At 39.5% G+C, this 22,047-nt stretch overlaps 1 protein-coding gene across 2 annotated transcripts in view; it reads left to right on the top strand.

Moving 5' to 3' along the window:
- rassf5 (Ras association domain family member 5) overlaps nt 1-22,047 on the top strand; it is a 123,316-nt gene that overhangs the window by 90,607 nt on the left and 10,662 nt on the right. For both annotated transcript variants that reach the window (XM_043716600.1, XM_043716601.1), the window contains 2 exons: nt 11,831-11,944; nt 18,133-18,430. In XM_043716600.1, coding sequence (XP_043572535.1) covers nt 11,831-11,944; nt 18,133-18,430 — 412 coding nt within the window. The remainder of the gene's footprint in view (nt 1-11,830; nt 11,945-18,132; nt 18,431-22,047) is intronic.

Below are 22,047 nucleotides of genomic sequence, written 5' to 3' on the forward strand. Positions count from 1 at the left end.
TGTTGTAGGTTACAGAGAGACCTAGATAAGCTGCAGAGCTGGGCTGAGAGGTAGCAAATGGAGTTTAATGTGGACAAGTGTGAGGTGATTCACTTTGGTCGGAGTAACCGGAATGCAAAGTACTGGGCTAATGGTAAGATTCTTGGTAGTGTAGATGAGCAGAGAGATCTCGGTGTCCAGGTACACAGATCCTTGAAAGTTGCCACCCAGGTTGACAGGGTTGTTAAGAAGGCATGCAGTGTTTTAGCTTTTATTAATAGAGGGATTGAGTTTGGAACCATGAGGTTATGCTACAGCTATACAAAACTCTGGTGCAGCCGCACTTGGAGTATTGTCTACAGTTCTGGTCACCGCATTATAAGAAGGATGTGGAAGCTTTGGAAATGGTGCAGAGGACATTTACTAGGATGTTGCCTGGTATGGAGGGAAGGTCTTACAAGGAAAGACTGAGGGACTTGAGGCTGCTTTTGTTAGAGAGAAGAAGGTTGAGAGGTGACTTAATAGAGACATATAAGATAATCAGAGGGTTAGATGGGGTGGACAGGGAGAACCTTTTTCCAAGTATGGTGACAGCGAGCACGAGGGGGGCATAGCTTTAAATTGAGGGGTGATAGATATAGGACAGATGTCAGAGGTAGTTTTTTTTTACTCGGAGAGTAGTAAGAGTATGGAATGCTTTGCCTGCAACAGTAATAGATTCGCCAACTTTAAGTACACTTAAGTCGTCATTGGACAAGCATATGGACGTACATGGAACAGTGTAGGTTAGATGGGCTTCAGATTGGTATGACAGGTTGGCGCAACATCGAGGGCCGAAGGGCCTGTAGTACACTGTAATGTTCTATGTTCTAATGTTCTATATAGGCGCAGGTCAATTAGTCCATGGAACCTGTTCCACTATTCATGGTTGATGTGCTTTGGATTTTCACCCCAATCTCCTCTCAGCCCCCATAACCCTCTATGTCTGGTAGATCAGAGATCTTTGAGGAGAAAGTGAGGACTGCAGATGCTGGAGATCAGAGCTGAAAATGTGTTGCTGGAAAAGCGCAGCAGGTCAGGCAGCATCCATGGAACAGGAGAATCGATGTTTCGGGCATAAGCCCTTCTTCAGGAAGATTCCCGAAGAAGGGCTTATGCCCGAAACGTCGATTCTCCTGTTCCCTGGATGCTGCCTGACCTGCTGCGCTTTTCCTAGATCAGAGATCTGTCTAACTAAACTGTAAATATGTCAAATAACCCAAGCCTCCTCTGTTTGTTATAGAAGTTTATAAAATGTGAGTGGCTCCGATAAGGCCAAGATCTTTTCCCCAGGGTAGGGAAGTCTAAAATTAGAGACCATAAGTGTAAGATGAGAGGGGACGGATTTAAGAGACCTGAGGGACATTTTTTTCCACAGAGAATGGTACATGCATGGAGCAAGCTGCCAGATGAAGTGGTAGAGGTGAGCACAATTGCAATGTTTAAGGGACTTGGACAGGTATATGGATAGGAAAGATTTGGAGGCATATGGGCCACATGCAAGCAAATGGGACTAATTCAGTTTTGGAAACCTTGTTGGCATGGACAGATTGGCTGAGGGGTCTGTTTCCGTGCTGTGTGCCTCCATGACTCCGAGAGTTCAACACATTAACAACCCTCTAAGAGAGAATTTCTCCTGATCTCCATCTTAAATTGGAGACCCCTTCATTTTAAAATGATGCCCCCTAGTTCTAGATTCCCATGTGAGAAATGTTTTGCCAGCACCTATCCTGTCAAGTCTGCTGATATTGTGTTTATTTTGATAAGATTGCCTTTTTCTTCTAAAATTCCAAACAGTATAGGATCAACTGGCTCAACCTTTCCTCACATTTTGATCCTTAGGGCACTTTCTCTGAACTACCAATATAAGTATATCCTTCTTTACGTAAGGAAGCCAAAGATATACACAATACTTCAGGTGAGGTCTCAGCAACACTCTGTTCATTTTGTAGCAAAGTCTTCCGTTCTTTTTTACGCCATCCACCTTGCAATAAAGGCTAACATTCCATTTGTATCCTAATTCCTGATTGTATCTGCATGCTTTTCATGGTTGATGTACAGATATAGTCGGAACTCCCTTTTTTACACATAAAGTCTCCCTTCACTTAAATAATAATCTGCTTTTCTATTCTTGCATAATATTGTAATACATATTATATTTCATCTCAAAATTGCCAAAAGCTTTTCTGTCCTCATTCCACTTAATCAAAGAGTTTTTCTAGTTGTTTTCTGATGGAATGTAAACTGTGTATGTTATAAGGGTTCCTGAGTGAATAGAATAATGGCCTTAATGCTCTGGACGTGATTGAATCGATGACAACAAGTAAAAAGGTTTTGTATGTGACAGTGAGAGTGGTAAATTATGAGCCTTGGTGGGAGGTGGATATGTAGTGAGTGGAAGATGGTGGCATTTATACTGACAGAGTGGGCAAGGTCATTGTCGTTCTTGCAGTATTCCTAGGTGTTCCTCTAGTTGGTTGAGACTGCACTGATGCAGTTGGCAAATTCAGAGAAGGCTGACAGGCTCTGGTGTTGTAGTCTCTTCTGCCAGTCTTGGGGAAAGAGGACTGTTCTCCTCTGCCCCACCCCATCCACCAGGATCTCCATCTCCCTAATTGTAAACTGGGGTGCCAATTTTCCGCTATCTGTCATGTCTGGGATAAATATCCGAGATTGTGTAGATAACTTCAGACTTCCAGCACTTGAGCAGATGCACAACAGCCTTTTAAATATGGTGCTAGGAATCCTGGGATCTCCTGCCAGTGTGAGACCTTCCACCTACAGAGAGTGGAAGAATCAGGCTAGTTTTAGGTGAACTGGACACCAGAGGGCATGGTACTTAATTAATGAGGCATTCTGGTAAGATTCAGCTGTGTGTCTGTTTTACACTTTTTAGATTCAACTATTCCAAGGCTCTCTTGACTTGCTTTGATCCTTGCTGTATCCATAAATCTCAGCTGATCCAAAACTCTGCCACTGTTTCCTAATTCACCAATTATTGTTCACCAACCTATGTTAGGTCCTAGTTAAGCAATATCTCAAGTTTTGAAATTCCCATCCTTGTTTCAGATTCTCTCAATGGCCTCATCTGTTTTTAATCTTGTCAAGTCCTACAACCCTCAAGGTCATGAAAGTAATCATCCATGGGTACTGGAAATCTGAAATAAAAGGAGCAAGTGATGGAAATGCTCAGCAGATTAAGCAGCATTTGCGAACAGAGAAGCAGAGTTGACATTTTAGATTAATAACCTGTCATCAGAACTGCAAATATTTAGAGATGCAATGCTTAAACAATTGCAAAGAGAGAGATGAAAAGCCAAAACAGAGACTGAAAGGCAGAAGTGATTAAACATTAAAGACAATCGTGCGATGAATCAAATGGGTGTAGTAATGTGACAATAAACTAAACAAAAGATGGTTCTAGAACTCTTCTGAGATCTCTTTTATGCCTCTGCATATTCCTAATTTCCTTCATTTAAACATAGGACAAATAACCTTTGGCTGTTGTGGTCGTAAATGTTGTAATTCTCTCCATAAACATATCTTCCAGGCTACTGCTACTCATCCTTCAAGATAATCGTTACAACCTACCTTTTCAACAGTGCTTTTGGACACCTGCCCAAATATGGTCTGTAGCTTGGTGCAAAATTTTGTTTCATAGTACAAATAGTTCTTCTATAACGCAATGGTTGTGGTCTTGTGCAACCTGCATTATAGAAAAATCGCACTTTAGAAGAGGCTCTTAAAGTGTTGTTGATGTAATTGTGTTATAAGCAATACACATTTTGCAAGTTTGCACTTTAGAAATACTATCCCCAGTTTATCAATTACTTTACAGCGAATTTGCGTTAATGAAACGCACATTATAGCAGAACGACCTGTACAGCAAAACTCATTTAACCAACACCAATGGGACCAGGAGTCTTCTGGTTGGTCAAGTATTCCAGATAATCAAGAGGTACGGGTAACTGCAGTAAACCCTGACCAAGTGAAGCTTCGAAACATCAACATCCCTCAAAATATCTATGTGAAACATCAATACACTGCCTAAAATCAATGTAAACACACACAGTAAGTAGTGGAAGTGTAATGCAAGGGGTATACACATCACTGGTATACTTTCTTTACAGCATAAATACTTTGACATTGCAGTAGATCACAATATTTGAGCTATATCATTTTTCTGGTTTATCAAGAGTACTGTTTGATAAGGTGTAGGTTAAAACAAAGTTTGCTGTACTCCTTTGACATACCTTATGACTCTTTTTACTATTTTGAAGGTGGTGTAAAAATACATGTTATCTCTGCATAGAAGAATGTTGGATAGGAGGTGCTAGACACCATTAATCATAGAGTCCCTACAGTGTGGAAAGAGCCCATTCAGCCCCTTGAGTCCACATAGACTCTTTGAAGAGCACCCCATCCAGACCCAGACTCCCACCTTATCCCCATAACCCCACATTTTACCATGGCTAATCCACCTATACTGCATCTTTGGATTGGAGGAAAACCACACAGACAGTCACCCAAGGCTGGAAGCGAACCTAGATCCCTGATGCTGTGAGGCAGCAGTGCTAACCACTGAGCCACTGTGCTGCCCATTAGTAAAAGACCACAAATAAAAGTTGAGTCCACATTGAATTATTTAAAATCTTTTCTACCCAAGTTGTTTATGTTTGTGTCCAGGTAATACCTTACATCCAGCAAAAATTACATATGAAGGATATTTTATATTACAGTATGCCAGCTGGGGTGGATGATTGTGAACATGTGGCACAATCAGTGCATTGTTTTCAGTCTATCTCAACTGAAACAATTGTTCTTAAAGCATAAAGACTTTAAATGGAGTACTGAAGAAGAAATTGTGGTTAGCAGGGTCACAGACTAGACAGTTGCTCAGTTTCATTTAAAATACGTGGAGTCATAGAGATGTACAGCACGGAAACAGACCCTTCGGCCCAACTCGTCCATGCTGACTAGATATCCCAACCCAATCTAGTCCCACCTGCCAACACCCGGCCCATATCCCTCCAAACCCTTCCTATTCATATACCCATCCAGATGCCTTTTAAATGTTGCAATCGTACTAGCCTCCACCACTTCCTCTGGCAGCTCATTCCATACATGTATCACTCTCTGCGTGAAAAGGTTGCCCCTCAGGTAACTTTAATATCTTTCCCCTCTCGCCCTAAACCTATGCCCTCTAGTTCTGGACTCCCCCACTCTAGGGAAGAAACTTTTGTCTACTTATCCTATCCATGCTCCTCATGATTTTATGAACCTCCAAATAAAGGTCATCCCTATCCTAACCTAGTCCAATCCATTTGCCAGCACTTTGCCATGTACTTCTAAAACCCTTCCTATTCATATACCCATCCAGATGCCTTTTAAATGTTGTAACTGTGCCAGCCTCCACCACTTCCTCTGGCAGCTCATTCCATACACTCATCACCCTCTGTTTGAAAACGTTACCCCCTTCGGTCCCTTTTAATTTTTTCCCTTCTCACGCTAAACCTATGCCCTCTAGTTCTGGTTGTTTTATAATGAATGCATATAAAGTATAAAATACCTCTACTATCAAAACTTGCTTTCCATGCCCCATTTTGTAACATGTTGTGAGTAACTTGCTAGTTAGTGATCTGCATTTCCTCCAACGCTGATAAACAGATGACATGCATTGATTGTACCAGCCCACATAAGCACTAACATTCTACTTCCTATATATCCCATTGTGGTCTATTTCTAGTAGTTTTGTAAGATATATGTGAAAATGTGCTTGGTCCTTTTTTAATTAAAAGTCTAAACCTTATCTAAAGTTCTGCAGTGTTAATAACTGAATCCTAATGTCCCAAAATACATATTAGTAAGAAATAACATTAGCTTCATTGTAACTCAGCATATAATCAGGATAAGCAATAACTTGTGGCAGAAAGATGGGCAAGAAAGATTTATGGCAGTTTTTCCACTTGCTTCCAATTTCCCTTGCATGTTTTCCTATGCACAATTCACCCACTGAATTCTGAGTGAATGTATCTTAATCTATTATAATTATATTGCAGTTCTGAGTTTCCTGCTTTTGTACACGCAGAGTACTTGGTAGATGAGGCCCAAGAGATTATGTGGCACTCTACCTGCCAGCATCAGTTTAGATGAGCAGATGTATAAAGTTTGAGCCCAAAAACTACAGAGTGTCATAATGTCTACAACTGTAACTGGCATAAATGACTTACTGTTCTGACTTGGGCTACTGATCATTGTAATATTGTACAAGTAGCAAATAACAACAAATTCTATGTACTAGTGACATAAGAATGTTTTTCTTTCAGTTATCAAGGAGATTTTTGATAATTTTGTAGTGGAACTGTTCTGTACTCTGTTTAAATGGATCAGTTTAGCTGTGAGTCAATTAAATAATTTGTAAATTATATCAGCTTTAATTGTATGAATTAAGTATTCTTCAGAATCCTGTTTCTCACTTACAAAATAAGAAAAGGATTACAATTTATTACAATGTTTTGAAAAAAATGTATATTTTGTTTTATGCTAAACTGTACCTTCAAGTAGGCCATTTTACATTGGTGGTGCAAAGTAATTAAGTAGATCTTCCTCTCATTATATTCTTTAAAGAAGTGTTATTTTAGTTCTCTTGTCTAGTTAGATAAAAGAAATATTTCTACAGTGCTGTCAGTAAACATAAGCAAGAAACAACTTAGTGTTTTTTTTGGTTATAATTAGGTTCCATTTTTCAAATGTTTATTTCTGTTTTCAAGTCATGACTGCACAAATTGGAATTCTGAGAAAGAATAGATGTCAGAAACCTACTTTATATGGTCTGTGGCACTAAAGTCTAATGTCGATCAAAATAAATCCTCACATTATCCATATGCAGCTGTCCTTTATTGCACAGTCAGCAGACTAGAGGATAAAAACGCCTGAGAAATGCTTTGATATATAACCTCATTTCAGTCAACCAACTGAGTTATTCTGTATAGATTAAGAGTTGAGGATACAGAAGAGGAAGGAGGCTTGCTTTTAAATCTAAGAACCACAACATCTTGCACAACATTTTTTGACATTCTTAAATAGAAGAACTTATATGTTCACATCTTAAAATGTTTGAAGTAATAAACTAAACCATGTAGGAAACTATTCAGAAATGTGCAAAAGATTGGAGATGTTTCCTCTATCTGTTTAATTCAACTGTGCTAGCTCAAATGTGGGTTTAATTAAATTAGGGAGCAACTGAGTGTCCACTCAACCAAACAACATTTTATGATTGAGTAATCTTAATATGTTGGCACTCTCAACACACAACTTTACTTGATTATCAGACAATTGGATGCAGAATTCAGCAGGTTTTGCAGGCCTTCCAAGTTTTTTGTAATTAATTTTAAGTAAACACATTTAGCATAATTATTTACCAGTTTCCCTTTGTTGTTTATGTCCAGCATCTGAAATTAAAAGGGTAGTTTAAAATTTTGAGTAAAATGCTTCATCAGAACTCAATAAAGAAACTGTTATTGCTCTAAACAAGAACATTAAAAATAGCCAATGTGCCTTTCTTTGTTTATTACAGTCACAAATGTAGGAATGAGGTATGTAAATTGTTAGATTAAGAATTTTAAATAAAAAGCTGAAAAATAATCCAAGATCTAATTCTGACTAGTAAATGCTGCTTTGTTTCCCATTAATTAGAACCAAAAACTGATGTGAGGGCAATGAAGCTTGAGTTTGAGTAGATTTATAATTTGTCTCCTTTCTTAAAAGCTTGGGTCTGAGGGAAATCAATCAGTAAAATTTATGATAAACAAATTAAACAAAGGGAAATTGTGCAGTTCGTCAGGTTAATATTTCACTTGGTTAAAGGTCTTCACTGATTAATGCCCTTACTACATTGGCTGTTAACATATTTGTAAGGTTTCTTGTCCAAAAACATTGTTAATCAGAAACCATTTTTGTGAGTCTTGCTAAGCAATACCACTTGAGATCTTAAGTTAAAAATAGGTATTTAATGAATTTATTATTTGCTGCTTCAAATTCAAGATACACGATAAGTCTATTTGCAAAATCATTTGTTTACTATTATTCATTGAGCCTCAGATTATTTTTTTCCTATCTCGTCTGTTGGTTCCATGGGTTATCAAGCACCTTGGCCTTTCAAGATGTCTACATGGTTATTCTTCACAAGTAAGTTTAACTAGTGAGTGCCAGAGTACTATTTGACCACAGAACCTCAAAATCGATGTCCTCTTCTAACTGGACATCTATAGAGGCATGTCGCCACTGGACAGGAAGTAAAGTGGAATTTTCTTTTTGTCTTTTTACAGGTGGGGCACAGGGAATAATAGCACCATTGTTGCCCTGGCTAAATTGCTGCAAAAGAGTCTGAATTGGAGACTCTCTTGTCTGTATAATTAAGTATCACACCTAAAACTTCAATGAGGCATTTTAAGATTATTAAATACAATGATGGTCAGACAGAGCAGATCAATGGAAGGTGATGTTTACTAGGTATCAGTCTCTGTGACTAACACTAATCTCACTTTTGATCTCAACTGTGCTTATGACAGGAAATATCTCAATTTAACAACGCACATTGGAAACTGCTGCAAGGAAATTAACAGTAGCAAAGCTTGAGTGCAATTTTTGATTAGATTGTCTTTTCACAAAAAAACCCCAACAGGTTTACTTAAAGTAGAAGCTTCAGATCAGTGTATTTGAATACTTTAAGTTTTTAAACTGGTGAATGTTTTCACTAAAGGAATGGAAAGAGAAATATTTTAGCATTTTCCCATTATGTTAGTCCATGACACACTTTTCAGAACACTTACAGCTTTGTGTATTTTTAAATAGAGATTTATCCCTCTTTCTGGAATAAATAATTCAAGTGCAGTATAAATTAAAATGATTGAACTGGGACTCCTACGTTTCATTATTTTAAATGGGCCTTTTGTCTATTGACAGAATAGAATAAGAACATTTTGGATCTTCCTGTGTCTGTACAAATTTACCAGCACTAAAAAATCCAGATTGTGTCAGAAATATTTTTAAAGTAATTTTTTGGTGCAAAATTGTTACGTTACAATTATACAAAGGTATTATCTTCTGTAATTATGTATTGAAAGGCAGAAAATGCAGAGCCACTTACTATACTGTATTCGTTTTAGCAGCAAGATGGATGAATCCAACATGGATTAGCTTAATTATCAATCTAACGAGGATTCCCTCAGTATAACAGGGAGATTGATTCAGTGTGTAATTACTTAATCTTGAAATCTTGCATTATTGATGAAAACAATTCTCTTAGGTATGTCATTTCAATAATGTGTGAAAGCAATATCTGGAGAGCATTCATCCAAAGCTCTGAAGATTGGCAAGTGCTCTATTATAATCACCAGAGATAAAATTAGTTAAGCTCAGTTAATGGAGTAAGCATATAGCTGAGATATAATAACCAGAAACTTCAAGGTTCAATGTTTGACCTGTGATGGATTAGTTCAACTGTGCCAGGATAATGTAGAGTAATAGGATCAAAATCTGAAATATGAATAATGATGTCAGAATCATATAAGTAAGAATTTAGAAGGGAGCAGAACTGAGGAAGGGTCACTGGACTCGAAACGTTAACTCTGATTTCTCTCCACAAATGCTGCCAGACCTGCTGAGTTTTTCCAGCAATTTGTTGAGGGGGCATAGTTGTTTTATATTTTTACTAATTATTGCTGAATGAAATTTAACTAAAACTTTATGATTAATATTTTGGAATTATATACTTTGGAAGTAAAACTTCAGGTGACAATCAAAACAATTCCTCCTAAATTATCCTGCTCATCTTTCGACAGAAAAGGATTATGTGAATTTTCCTTACTCAATAACACCAACAGTTGTAATATATAAACAAGTCAGTGAGTTTTGAGAAGATTTGTAGCTCAGGTTGAGGCTCTGGATGTAGGTTTGCTTGCTGAGCTGTAAGGTTCATTTTCAAACGTTTCGTCACCATACTAGATAACACCATCCGTGAGCCTCTGGTTGAAGCACTGGTGGCGTGGCCCGCTTTCTATTTGTGTTTAGGTTTCCTTGAGTCGGTGATGTCATTTCCTGTGGTGACATCATTTCCGGTGGTGATGTCATTTCCTGTTCTTTTTCTCAGGGGTGGTAAATGGGATCCAAACCAATGTGTTTGTTGATAGCATTCCGGTTGGAATTCTCATGCATGTCTCTGTTTGGCTTGTCCGAGGATGGATTTTTTTTTTGTCCCAGTCTAAGTAGTGTCCTTCCTCATCTTGTAAGGATATTAGTGAGAGTAGGGCATGTCTTTTTGTGGCTCAAGCCTCTTGGCATCATGGTAGCCCACAAACCCACCAACACACTAAAACAGCAGCTAATGACTTGAAAGACCCTATACAGACAACAAGCAAAACTAATGTTTACAAAATACCTTGCAAAAACTGTAACAAACACTACATTGGACAAACAGGCCTAAAATTAGCCACCAGGATACATGAACGTCAACTAGCCACAAAAAGACATGACCCACACTCTCTGGTATCCTTGCATACAGATGAGGAAGGACACCACTTTGACTGGGACAACACATCCATCCTAGGACAAGCCAAACAGAGACATGCACGAGAATTCATAGAAGCATGGCATTCCAACCGGAATTCTATCAACAAACACATTGACTTGGATCCTATTTTACACCCACTGAGAAAACAAACAGGAAATGACATCACCAGAAATGATGTCACTAACCCAAGGAAACCTAAACACATAACTAAAAAGTGGGTCATGCCACCAATGCTTCACCCGGATGCTCACTGATGATATTACCTAGTATGGTGACAAAAAACATCTGAAAACGAACCTTCCCACTCAGTGAGCAAACCTACATCCATAAATGAGTCAATTCCAAATTTTATGCACTATCCTGAAAACCAATGTTGAAAATATTGAATCATAACTATTGTCATTATATACTCTCAAGTAAATGTGACGCATCAACTTCAGTTTTAAAAAGACTAACACAAAGCATTCCAATTTATTTGTCAGATGGCAAGTACCCAAACTGTTCAAGTATTTGTTCCACTATTAAGTGTGCTTATTAGGTCCAATTTTATATGTTTGGAGCAGATACTTAAAGTATCAATAGGCCCTTGCATATCTAAGGTCTGGGTCAAATGCCTATTTTCAGACCCCATACCAAAATTTGGCTGCCCAAAACTCTAGTGCCAGCCCGACCGCATTCTGCCTCACGAGGTCCACAAGAAGCCTAACTGACAGTTCTTAAAGGAACTATTGGTGGCTGCAACCAAAAAGTGTAGCTATGTTTGTAAAAAATCTTATTTGAAGGTGGAATAGGAATAGCATATGCAATTCTTCCTTTTTCCTTTTGCTGAAGTTATTGTAGACTAGTTCTACTCTTAAATAGATTTTGTTCCTAAAATTGTGACTGTGCTTCAAAGCAGGATAAATTGGAGTATATTCACTTTATTGGCCAGTTTTTCATTACTTCAAATGTCTATCTAGATTGACAAAACTACCGTAGCTTTGTGGAAGGAATTGTAACTTTTTAAAACTATCATTTGGCAATATATGACATCTTTGGCTCCAGGAAATGTCAACTTTATGGATAATGCCAACAGCCTTGATGTTGGTGTAAACATGTGTTGGTGTAAGCATAAGTTTTAAATTTTGCTTCATCACTTTGTATTTTCCAAAATATTCCTTTTCGATTTAAGAGGGTTGCACAAATCCTGATTACTGAAACATCTGAACTTATTTTCTAATTATTGTTTGCTTGCTATTTTAGAATGTGGCAACGAAAGAAGAAGAAGAAAAACCCAAAGTTCTCTCAGCAAAGGAGATTAAACAAAAAATTGAAGAATACAATGGAAAAGCTAAAAGCTGCTTGGGAATGCGTTTGGTAAGTGTCCAATTTATCAGTTTTAAAATGAAATGTAATAGAAATTGCAATAAATGATTCTTTTTTATAGTATTTTTCAATACCACATTTATGAATAAATTTCCTATGAAAATCCAGATTTGAAGCAAAATTGAATTTCCAATTCAGTTGCTTTCCTTGCAGCTACCCTAGCTTTAGCTGAAGGAGTGCTGCAAGTGATAGAAGTAATCCTGCACCGGCAGCAAGAGGAAAATAGCAACCTATAACTTACCTTAACTTCAAATGAACATTTAAACTACCCTATCACAGAGTCATAGAGTTATAGAGATGTACAACATGGAAACAGACCCTTCGGTCCAACTCGTTCCTGCCGACCAGATATCCTAACCTAATCTAGTCCCACTTGCCAGCACTTGGCCCATATTCCTCTGAACACTTCCTATTCATATACCCATCTGGATACCTTTCAAATGTTGTAATTTTACCAGCCTCCACCACTTCCTCTGGCAGCTCATGCACCACCCTCTGCGTGAAAATGTTGCCCCTTAGGTCCCATTTAAACTTGAGAAGATTTGTAGCTCGGGTGCTCATTGTTGTGTTTCTGTTCGCCGAGCTGGGAATTTGTGCTTCAGACGTTTCGTCCCCTGTCTAGGTGACATCCTCAGTGCTTGGGAGCCTCCTGTGAAGCGCTTCTGTGATCTTTCCTCCGGCATTTGTAGTGGTTTGAATCTGCCGCTTCCGGTTGTCAGTTCCAGCTGTCCGTTGCAGTGGTTGGTATATTGGGTCCAGATCGATGTGCTTATTGATTGTGTCTGTGGATGAGTGCCATGCCTCTAGGAATTCCCTGGCTGTTCTCTGTTTGGCTTGTCCTATAATAGTAGTGTTGTCCCAGTCGAATTCATGTTGCCTGTCATCTGTGTGTGTGGCTACTAAGGATAGCTGGTCGTGTCGTTTCGTGGCTAGTTGGTGTTCATAGATGCGGATCGTTAGCTGTCTTCCTGTTTGTCCTATGTAGTGTTTTGTACAGTCCTTGCATGGGATTTTGTACACTACATTGGTTTTGCTCATGCTGGGTATCGGGTCCTTCGTCCTGCTGAGTTGTTGTCCGAGAGTGGCTGTTGGTTTGTGTGCTGTTATGAGTCCTAGTGGTCGCAGTAGTCTGGCTGTCAGTTCAGAAATGCTCTTGATGTATGGTAGTGTGGCTAGTCCTTTGGGTTGTGGCATGTCCTCGTTCCGTTGTCTTTCCCTTAGGCATCTGTTGATAGTGTCTTGATGCAACAAAAGAAGTTGCACCAAGACAGTATTCAAAAGAGCCACAACACACTGCAGATGCCTAAGGGTAACAGCCCCAGCCTATTTAGCCTCTCCCTATAGCTCTAATTCTCTAACCCTTGCAACATCCTTGTGAATCTTTTCTGAACAATTTCAAGTTTCACAACATCCTTCCAACAGGAAGGAGATAAGAATTGCATGAAATATTCCAAAAGTGGCCTAACCGATGTCTTGTACAGCCACAATATGACCTCCTAACTCCTATACTCTTATGTTCTGACCAATAAAGGAAATTATATCAAACGCCTTCTTCAATATCCTATCAACCAGCTACTCCATTTTCAAGGAATACAAACCTGCACTCCAAGGTCTCTGTTCAGCAACAGTCCCCAGGACCTTACCATTAAGTGTATATGTCCTGCTCTGATTTGCTTTTCCAAAATGCAGCGCCTCACATTTATCTAAATCAAACTCCATCTACCACTCCTCAGCCCATTGGCTCAGCTGATCTGATCCCGTTGTACTCTGAAGTAACCTTTTTCACTGTCCACAACAACCCCACTTTTGGTGTCATCTGCAAACTTACTAACAATACCTCTTATGTTCACATCCAAATCCCCTATATAAATGATGAAAAGCAGTGGACCCAGCACCAATCCTTGTGGCATACCATTGGTCATAGGCCTCCATTCTGAAAAGCAACCCTCCACCACCACCTTCTGGCTTCTACCTTTGAGCCAGTTCTGTATCCAAATGGCTAGTTATCCCTATATTCCATGATACCTAACCTTGCTAATCAGCCTACCATGAGGAATCTTGTCAAACGCTATACTGAAGTCCATATACATCACATCCACCACTCTGCCCTCCTCATGACTTCCCATGACTTCCCATGCCATGTTGACTACCCATAATCAGTCCTTGCCTTTCCAAATACACGTAAACCCTGTCCCTCAGGATTCCCTCAACAACTTGCCCACCATCATGGGCTTGTGCCCGAAACGTCGATTCTCCTGTTCCTTGGATGCTGCCTGACCTGCTGCGCTTTTCCAGCAACACATTTTCAGCGCTGCCCACCAACATTGCCAGGCTCACTGGTCTATAGTTCAATTGAACAAATGACTTTAAACTGCCATTTAAACTAGTAACCTGTTTTATTGAGTAAAGTACCCAATTGCAACAGGATTGAATCATGTATGAAGAAAGTGAGGACCGCAGATGCTGGAGATCTGAATAGAGAGCGTGGTGCTGGAAAAGCACAGCAGGTCAGATAGCATCTGAGGAGCAGGCGAATCAACGATTTGTGCAAAAGCCCTTCATCAGGATTCCTGATGAAGGGCTTTTGCCTGAAATGTCAATTTTGCTACTCCTTGAATGCTGCCTGACCTCCTGAGCTTTTCCAGCACCTCACTCTGTACATTGAATTGTGTATGCTGACTGGATATTTATTATTTCATGGGATGAATGTGTCATTGGCAAGGTTACATTTGTTGCCCATCCCTAATTGTCTTTGTAGTTGTTGAGCTGCATTTTTGAGCCTTTCCATTGCGATTTGGTCTCAGAAATATGTTTTGAACCAGTAAAGAGTCAACCATGTTGCTTTAGATCTGGAGTCACGTAGGCCAAACCAGATTAGGCAGATTTCCCTTCTTAAAGGACATTATTGAATAAGATGAGTTTTCACAATTGATGATTTGTGGCATCATTACTGCACCTAGATTTTCAATTCAGGATTTATTTTATCACTTAATAAACTCAAATTACATCAGCTGCAAAAGTGAGATTTGAACCCGAGGCCTCTGAATTACTAGTTCAGCAAACTTACAGCTACATCAGTTCATTCTGTATTTGTAGAGATACGCCTGGCGTTCATGACTCTCAAATGAACACCTTGACTGTGGCATTCTATTGGAAACTAAAGCCCTATCATTTGTGGAATATTTAGCTAAACAAATTATTAAATTTCACTCTTTTGAAATATGAGAATGAATTACATCTCATCTATTGTCCTAGGCTCTCCCACAAGAGAGACATCCTTCCAAATGCATTCTGCCAGAATCCCTCAAAATCTTGTTTCAATCTTCTTACCTGTTGCTTTTCTAAACTCCAGCAGCAACAAGCATAAAGTATCCAAACTGTCCTCAAAGGACAATCCATCCATTCCAGTCTAATAAAGCTTCTCTCAACTGCTTTCAACATAGTTACAACCTTTCTTCAATAACTTGACCAGCACTGTATACTGTATTCCAGATGCAATTTCACCAATGCCTTGTGTAACGTTGGTGCAATTCTGGTCTCCTTCCTATTGGAAAAATGTTGTGAAATTTGAAAGGGTTCATTAAAAAATTTATAAGGATATTGCCAGAGTTGGAGGATTTGAGCAATCGGGCGAGGTTGAATAGACTAGGGCTGTTTTCCCAGGCGCGTCGGAGGCTAAGGGGTGACTTTATATAAAGGTTTATAAAATCATGAGGGGCATGGATAGGATAAATAGGTCTTTTCCCTGGGGTGGGGAGTCCAGAACTAGAGGGCATAGATTTAGGGTGAGAGGGGAAAGATATAAAAAAGACCTAAGAGGCAACTTTGTCACACAGAGGGTGGTATGTGGACGGAATGAACTGCTAGAGGAAGTTGTAGAGGCTAGTACAATTGCAACATTTAAAAGGCATCTGGATGGCTATACGAATAGGAAGGGTTTGGAGGGATATGGGCCGAGTGCTGGCAGATGGTATTAGATTGAGTTGGGATATCTGGTTGGCATGGACGAGTTGGACCAAAGAGTCTGTTTCCGTGCTGTACATCTCTATGACTCTATAGCTGAAGCATAACTTCCTTCTTTTTGTGTTCAATGTCTGTCACTTCAAATGATAACTCTCTTTTCTAATTCCATGCTGTAACTGCAAGCTTATCATTTGCAGTTCATATACTTGGGCAACCAGATTACTCTGCATCTGAAGACCTACAATCTTTCACCATTTAAATAGTACCCTTTTTTGTTTGTCCTGCCACAATAGACAACTTTACATTTTTCCATATCAAATTCAAATGCCAGTCATTTGCCTACACACTTAACTAATTCATGTTCTCCTTATTCTTTTCACATTTTGGCTTCCTACCTATTTTTGCATTATCTGCAAATTTAACAATGACACTTTTGATCCCTCCATCCCCTCATCCCAGTACTTTATGTAAAACGTGAAAGCCAAAGTATTGATCCAAGTAGCACACCATTCATTAGATCACTGTGTGGCAAACTATTGTCTTCTGACATGCTATGCTGTATTTCATTGCTACTTTGTATTCATTCTGCATGATTATGCTGATCATTCACAGAGAAAACCTTTGAACTGCTCCCATTGTGTGTTTCTGTTTAACTGAGATAAACACACCAAAAGTTGCAAGAACTTATAACTTATGGCACAACTTATGAAGGCTGACTGAAAGGGCACTTTCATCTTGGGAAATTTTCTAAGTGTACATCTTTTATTTTTTTCAGTCATTGTGTTTTTTATTTGTTTAATAATTCTCCAGTTCATGCTACACTACACAAAGCTGAATTATAATTTAAACTCACTTCACAATTAGGAAATAGCTGAATACATATAACCCAAAAGAATTGCACAGTGCTTTTAAGTTCTGTGATTTTAAATTGGCTTTTGTTACTGCCTGTAGTATTTGAGGTTTAGAAATGTCACACTTCTCATGATCTATGTAGTTTTTAACATTTGTTACATTTAATTTGGAATATTAAAATCTTCCATGATCACAAGCCTAGCAAGTTTGGAATGTTGCCAGTGAGGTTTCTTGCTGAAAAATGTATTATTGCTTTGTTTATGAGCTTCTAAATTTTGCTCATTTATCCAGAGGTTTGGCTCTGTTGGCAGAATTCCAGGGAAATTAGTGTACTGAGATTAACCATTGAAAATGTGTTAGATTTCAAAACTTGTTAAATATAAGATATAGGTAATCTCAAAATAGGTAATTCCAGTTAATATTGCCATTTTGAAATATGTATTTATGTATTTTCAGGACCCAGTAGCAGCTGAAACAGTGAATGTTCATCTTTATAGATGTTATAGACATTGATGTGCTTGCATAACTTTATTGCAGTATTTGTCAGTTGCTACAGCAACACCAATTTATATTCATTTTATAGATCAAGCTGCAAAATTTGTAATTAATTTAATCTTAATATAATTTCCGGTTGGACAAACTTTGTGCATGAAAAAGAGCTGCCAATTTAGCTGTAAATAAGACCATGTTATTTAATATTAACATTTGATTAGCATTCCTACAAAATCTAAAAATAATGAGATTGTATCCAAGATATTTAATTGCTGGCATTGAGTCGGTAGAATCTTGGCAACTGGTTGTAATGATGATGCCAGTAGGAGCATGTTATTTATTAACATCTGTGTAACCAGATGTCTTGTTATTTTTTAATATTATTGTCCTTGATGTCCATACTCCGTGTCCTTGACATCCAAACTGGCAACGTCTGTCCATCCAGGGCACTGCCACCCTGCATCCTTACAATGTTGAAATCCAGTTTTATTCCCCAATGTTCATATGTTCTTTCTGAGGACGTGAAGATTGTGGAATAGCTTATTCACCTCAGTCAATGGTTGTTCTACAAGTCTACAGATCTTTAAAACCCCACCTAACAAGCCTTTTATTCTGACCTGTTCAACCTTCTTGGAGTAGGAGTAGGAGTTTTGATTGTTTCCCTAAATACTATTTCTAGGAAATCTTCTTCATGGTGTATTGCATGATGGGCTAAACAAAATCAACGATAAACAAACCTTCTGTTAATTTACACACACAACATAGTAAGATCTGAGAGTCTGTTAACATTTACTTCATGCTATCTGAAGGTGCATGTAGCTTTGGTTATGAGCATTTTATTTTCAATTCTCTCCATTAATGTTATTTTTCAGAATCAGGATGGCACATACACTGGTTTCATCAAAGTTCATCTCAAGCTACGCCGGCCTGTCACTGTCCCAGCAGGCATCAGACCACAGTCGATCTACGATGTATTGAAAGAAGTAAATCCAGCAGAAATCACCGATAAACGAACATCATTTTACCTGCCACTGGATGCAATTAAACAGCTTCACATCAGTAGTGTAACCACTGTTAATGAAGTGATCACAAGCCTGCTAAAAAAGTTCATGGTGATTGATAATCCTCAAAAATTTGCTCTCTTCTACCAGACCAAAAAAGACAATGATGGTAATGTATACTTTTCTGATATGTTTTCTTGACTGATTTTGCATATTTTAAGTAGTTCACTTTTTAAGGGTGGATCAGTAGGTGGAAGGAAGGATATAGTTCACAGTTTGTCAACTTAACCAATAAGGGCAGTTGCTTAATACCAAGAAATACAGACCGTAACTGCCATAAAAGTAACTGTAGTGACTTGCCTTTATACCCATTTTCATACCTATTACTCTCAGAACAAAATAACTTTTAACGAGAGGTTTAAAACTAGTCTCCAATAATTGGCCATGCTAAATTGCCCGTAGTGTTAGGTGAAGGGGTAAATGTAGGGGAATGGGTCTGGGTGGGTTGCGCTTCAGCGGGTTGGTGTGGACTTGTTGGCCGAGGGGCCTGTTTCCACACTGTAAGTAAGTAATCTAATCTAATTGTTTTCTTTAGATTACTGTAAACCTTTCCTATCCATATACCTGTCCAAATGTCTTTTAACTGTTGTAATTGTACTCGCTCTACCCCCTTGCTCTGGCAGCTTGTTCCATATACACACCATCCTCTGTTTGGAAATACATGCCCCTCAGTTCCCTTTTAAATCCTTCCACTGTCATCTTAAACTAGTTTTGGACTCCCCTACTCTGGGTAAGAGTCCTTGGCTCTTCATGTTATCTGTGTCCCGCATGATTTTATAAATCCCTAAAGTCTCCATTCAGTCTCAGGGGAAAAAGGTTCCAGCCTCTCCTTGTAACTCAACTTTCCAATTTCAGTAACATTCTTGTAACGTTTTTGCACCTTTTTCATTTTAATACCATCCTTCCTAAAGCAAGGCAACTAGAATTGTACATAGTACTCCAAATGTAGCCTCACTAATATCATGTACAGCTGTCACATGACATCCCAACTCCTGTACTCATTGCTGTGGTTGATGAATGCAAGCATGCCAAACACCTTCTTTCACCACCCTCTCTATCTATGATGCCTCTTTTAATGAACTATGTACCTGCACCTCTAGGTCTCTCTCTCTCTCTCTCTTTGAAAGCACTCCCAGAGTCCTACCAGTAACTGAGTAACTCCTATCCTGGTTTGTCTTAACAAAATGCAATACTTCACATTTATCTGAATTAAATTCAATCTGCCATTCCTAGGCCTACTGGACCAGTTGATCAAGATCCCATTGTACCCTTAGACAACCTTCTTCACTGTCCACTCTACGGCAATTTTGAGGACATTAAACAAATTTACTAACCATGCCTCCTGTACTCACATCCAAATTGTTTATATAAATGATGAACAACAGTGGACCTGGCTCCAATCATTGTGGCACACCTCTGGGCATAAGCCTCCAGTCTGAACAACAACCCTCTACCACCACCATCTATCTCTTACAGACAAGCCAATTTTGAATCCAATTGGCTAGCTGTTCGTGGATCCCATGTAATCTAACCTTACTAACCAATCTACCATGAGGAACCTTGTTGAATGCTTTGTTAAAGTCCAGGGAAGACAATTTAAAAAAACAAAATAACTACAGATGCTGGAAATCAGAAGCAAAAACAGAAAATGCTGGAAAAACCAAGCAGGTCTGGCAACATCAGTGGAGAGAAATCAGAGTTAACATTTTGGGTCCAGCGACCTTTCTTCAAATGGTGCCAGACCTGCTGAGTTTTTCCAGCAATTTCTGTTTTTGTCTATGTATACAATATCTACTGCACTACCCTCATCTATCTTCTTGGCACCTCTCCGTAAAACTAAATCAAATTTGTGAGACACTGTTTCCCAAGCGCCAAGCCATGCTGACTATCTCTAACCAGCCCTTTCCTAAATGCATGTGGATCTTAAATCTCAGAATCCCCTCCAGCAACTTACCCAACACTCATGTAGGTTCACTAGTTTGGAGTTCTCTGGCTTTCCCTTGCAGGCTTTCTGAAATGATGATACAACATTAGTCACCCTCCCGTCTTCCAGCATCTCATCTTTGGCTGTCAATTATACAAATATATCTGCAAGGAGCCCCACAATTTCTTCATAGCTTCTCACAATGTCCTGGGATACAATTGATCCATCTCTGGCTCCTCCAGTAGTCCCCAGCATCACAGATACCAGTCTCTAGCCAATTTGATTTACTCCAAGAAACGGTTGAAAGCACTGGATACTGCAAAGGAAATGGATCCTGATAACATTCCGGCTATAGTACTGAAGACATATGCTCTAGAACTTGCTGCTTCCCTAGCCAAGTTCTTCCAATTAAGTTACATCACTGGCATCTACCTGACAATGGGGAAAATTGCCCAGGTATGTCCTGTACACAAAAAGCAGGACAAATCCAACCTGGCCAATCAGTGTACTCGCCATCATCAGTAAAGTGATGGAAGGGGTCACCACAGTGCTATCAAGCAGCACCTGCTCAGCAGCAACTTTCTCAGTGATGCCCAATTTGGGTTTCGCCAGGGTCACTCAGCTCCTGACCTCATTACAGCCTTGATTCAAATATGGACAATAGAGCTGAATTCCTGATGTGAGATGAGAGTGACAGCCCTTGATGTCAAGGCCACATTTGACCGCATATGATTAGATTACTTACAGTGTGGAAACAGGCCCTTCGGCCCAACAAGTCCACACCGACCCGCCAAAGCGTAACCCACCCATACCGCTACATTTACCCCTTTACCTAACACTACGGGCAATTTAGCATGGCCAATTCACCTGACTTGCACATCTTTGTGACTGTGGGAGGAAACCGGAGCCCCCGGAGGAAACCCACGCAGACACTGGGAGAACGTGCAAACTCCACACAGTCAGTCGCCTGAGTCGGGAATTGAACCCGGGTCTCTGGCGCTGCGAGGCAGCAGTGCTAACCACTAATGCAGTCCGTGCTCAAAAGCAACAAGATATGGACAATATCCAGGCTTGGACCGGCAAGTGGCAAGTAGCAGTCGTGCCACACAAATGCCAGACAATGACCATCACCAATAAGAGACACTCAAATTATTGCCTGTTGATATTCAACAATATTACCATCACTGAATCCCCCACTGTCAACATCCTTAGGGTTGCCATTGACCAGAAACTCAACTGGACTCATCACACAAACACAGTGGTTACAAGAGCACGTCCAAGACTAGGGATACTGTGGTGAGTAACTCACCTACTGACACCCCAAAGTCTATCCACCATCTACAAGGCATAAGTCAGGAGTGTGATGGAATATTCCCCACCTGAATGGGTGCAGCTCCAACACTCAAGAATTGTGACACCATTCAGGACAAAGCAATCCGCTTGATTGGCTCCACATCTACAAACATTTAATCCCTCCACCACCAGCACTCTAGCAACAGTGTGTGCTATCTACAAGATGCACTGCAGAAATTTACCAAAGATCCTTAGATATCACCTTCCAAACTCTCAACCATTTCCATCTAGAAGGACAAGGGCAGCAGGTACTTGGGAACAGCACCACCTGCAAGTTCCCCTCCAAGCCACTTACCACCCTGACTTGAAAATTTACCGCTGTTTCGTCAGTCATTGGGTCAAAATCCTGGAATTCCCTCCCTATTGGCATTGTGGGTCAACCCACAGCAAGTGGACTGCAGCACCCCACCACCACCTCAGAGCAAATAGGGATGGGTTATCAATGCTGG

This window comes from Chiloscyllium plagiosum, chromosome 26 (assembly GCF_004010195.1).
Source record: "Chiloscyllium plagiosum isolate BGI_BamShark_2017 chromosome 26, ASM401019v2, whole genome shotgun sequence".
In the NCBI taxonomy this organism is placed as follows: domain Eukaryota; kingdom Metazoa; phylum Chordata; class Chondrichthyes; order Orectolobiformes; family Hemiscylliidae; genus Chiloscyllium; species Chiloscyllium plagiosum.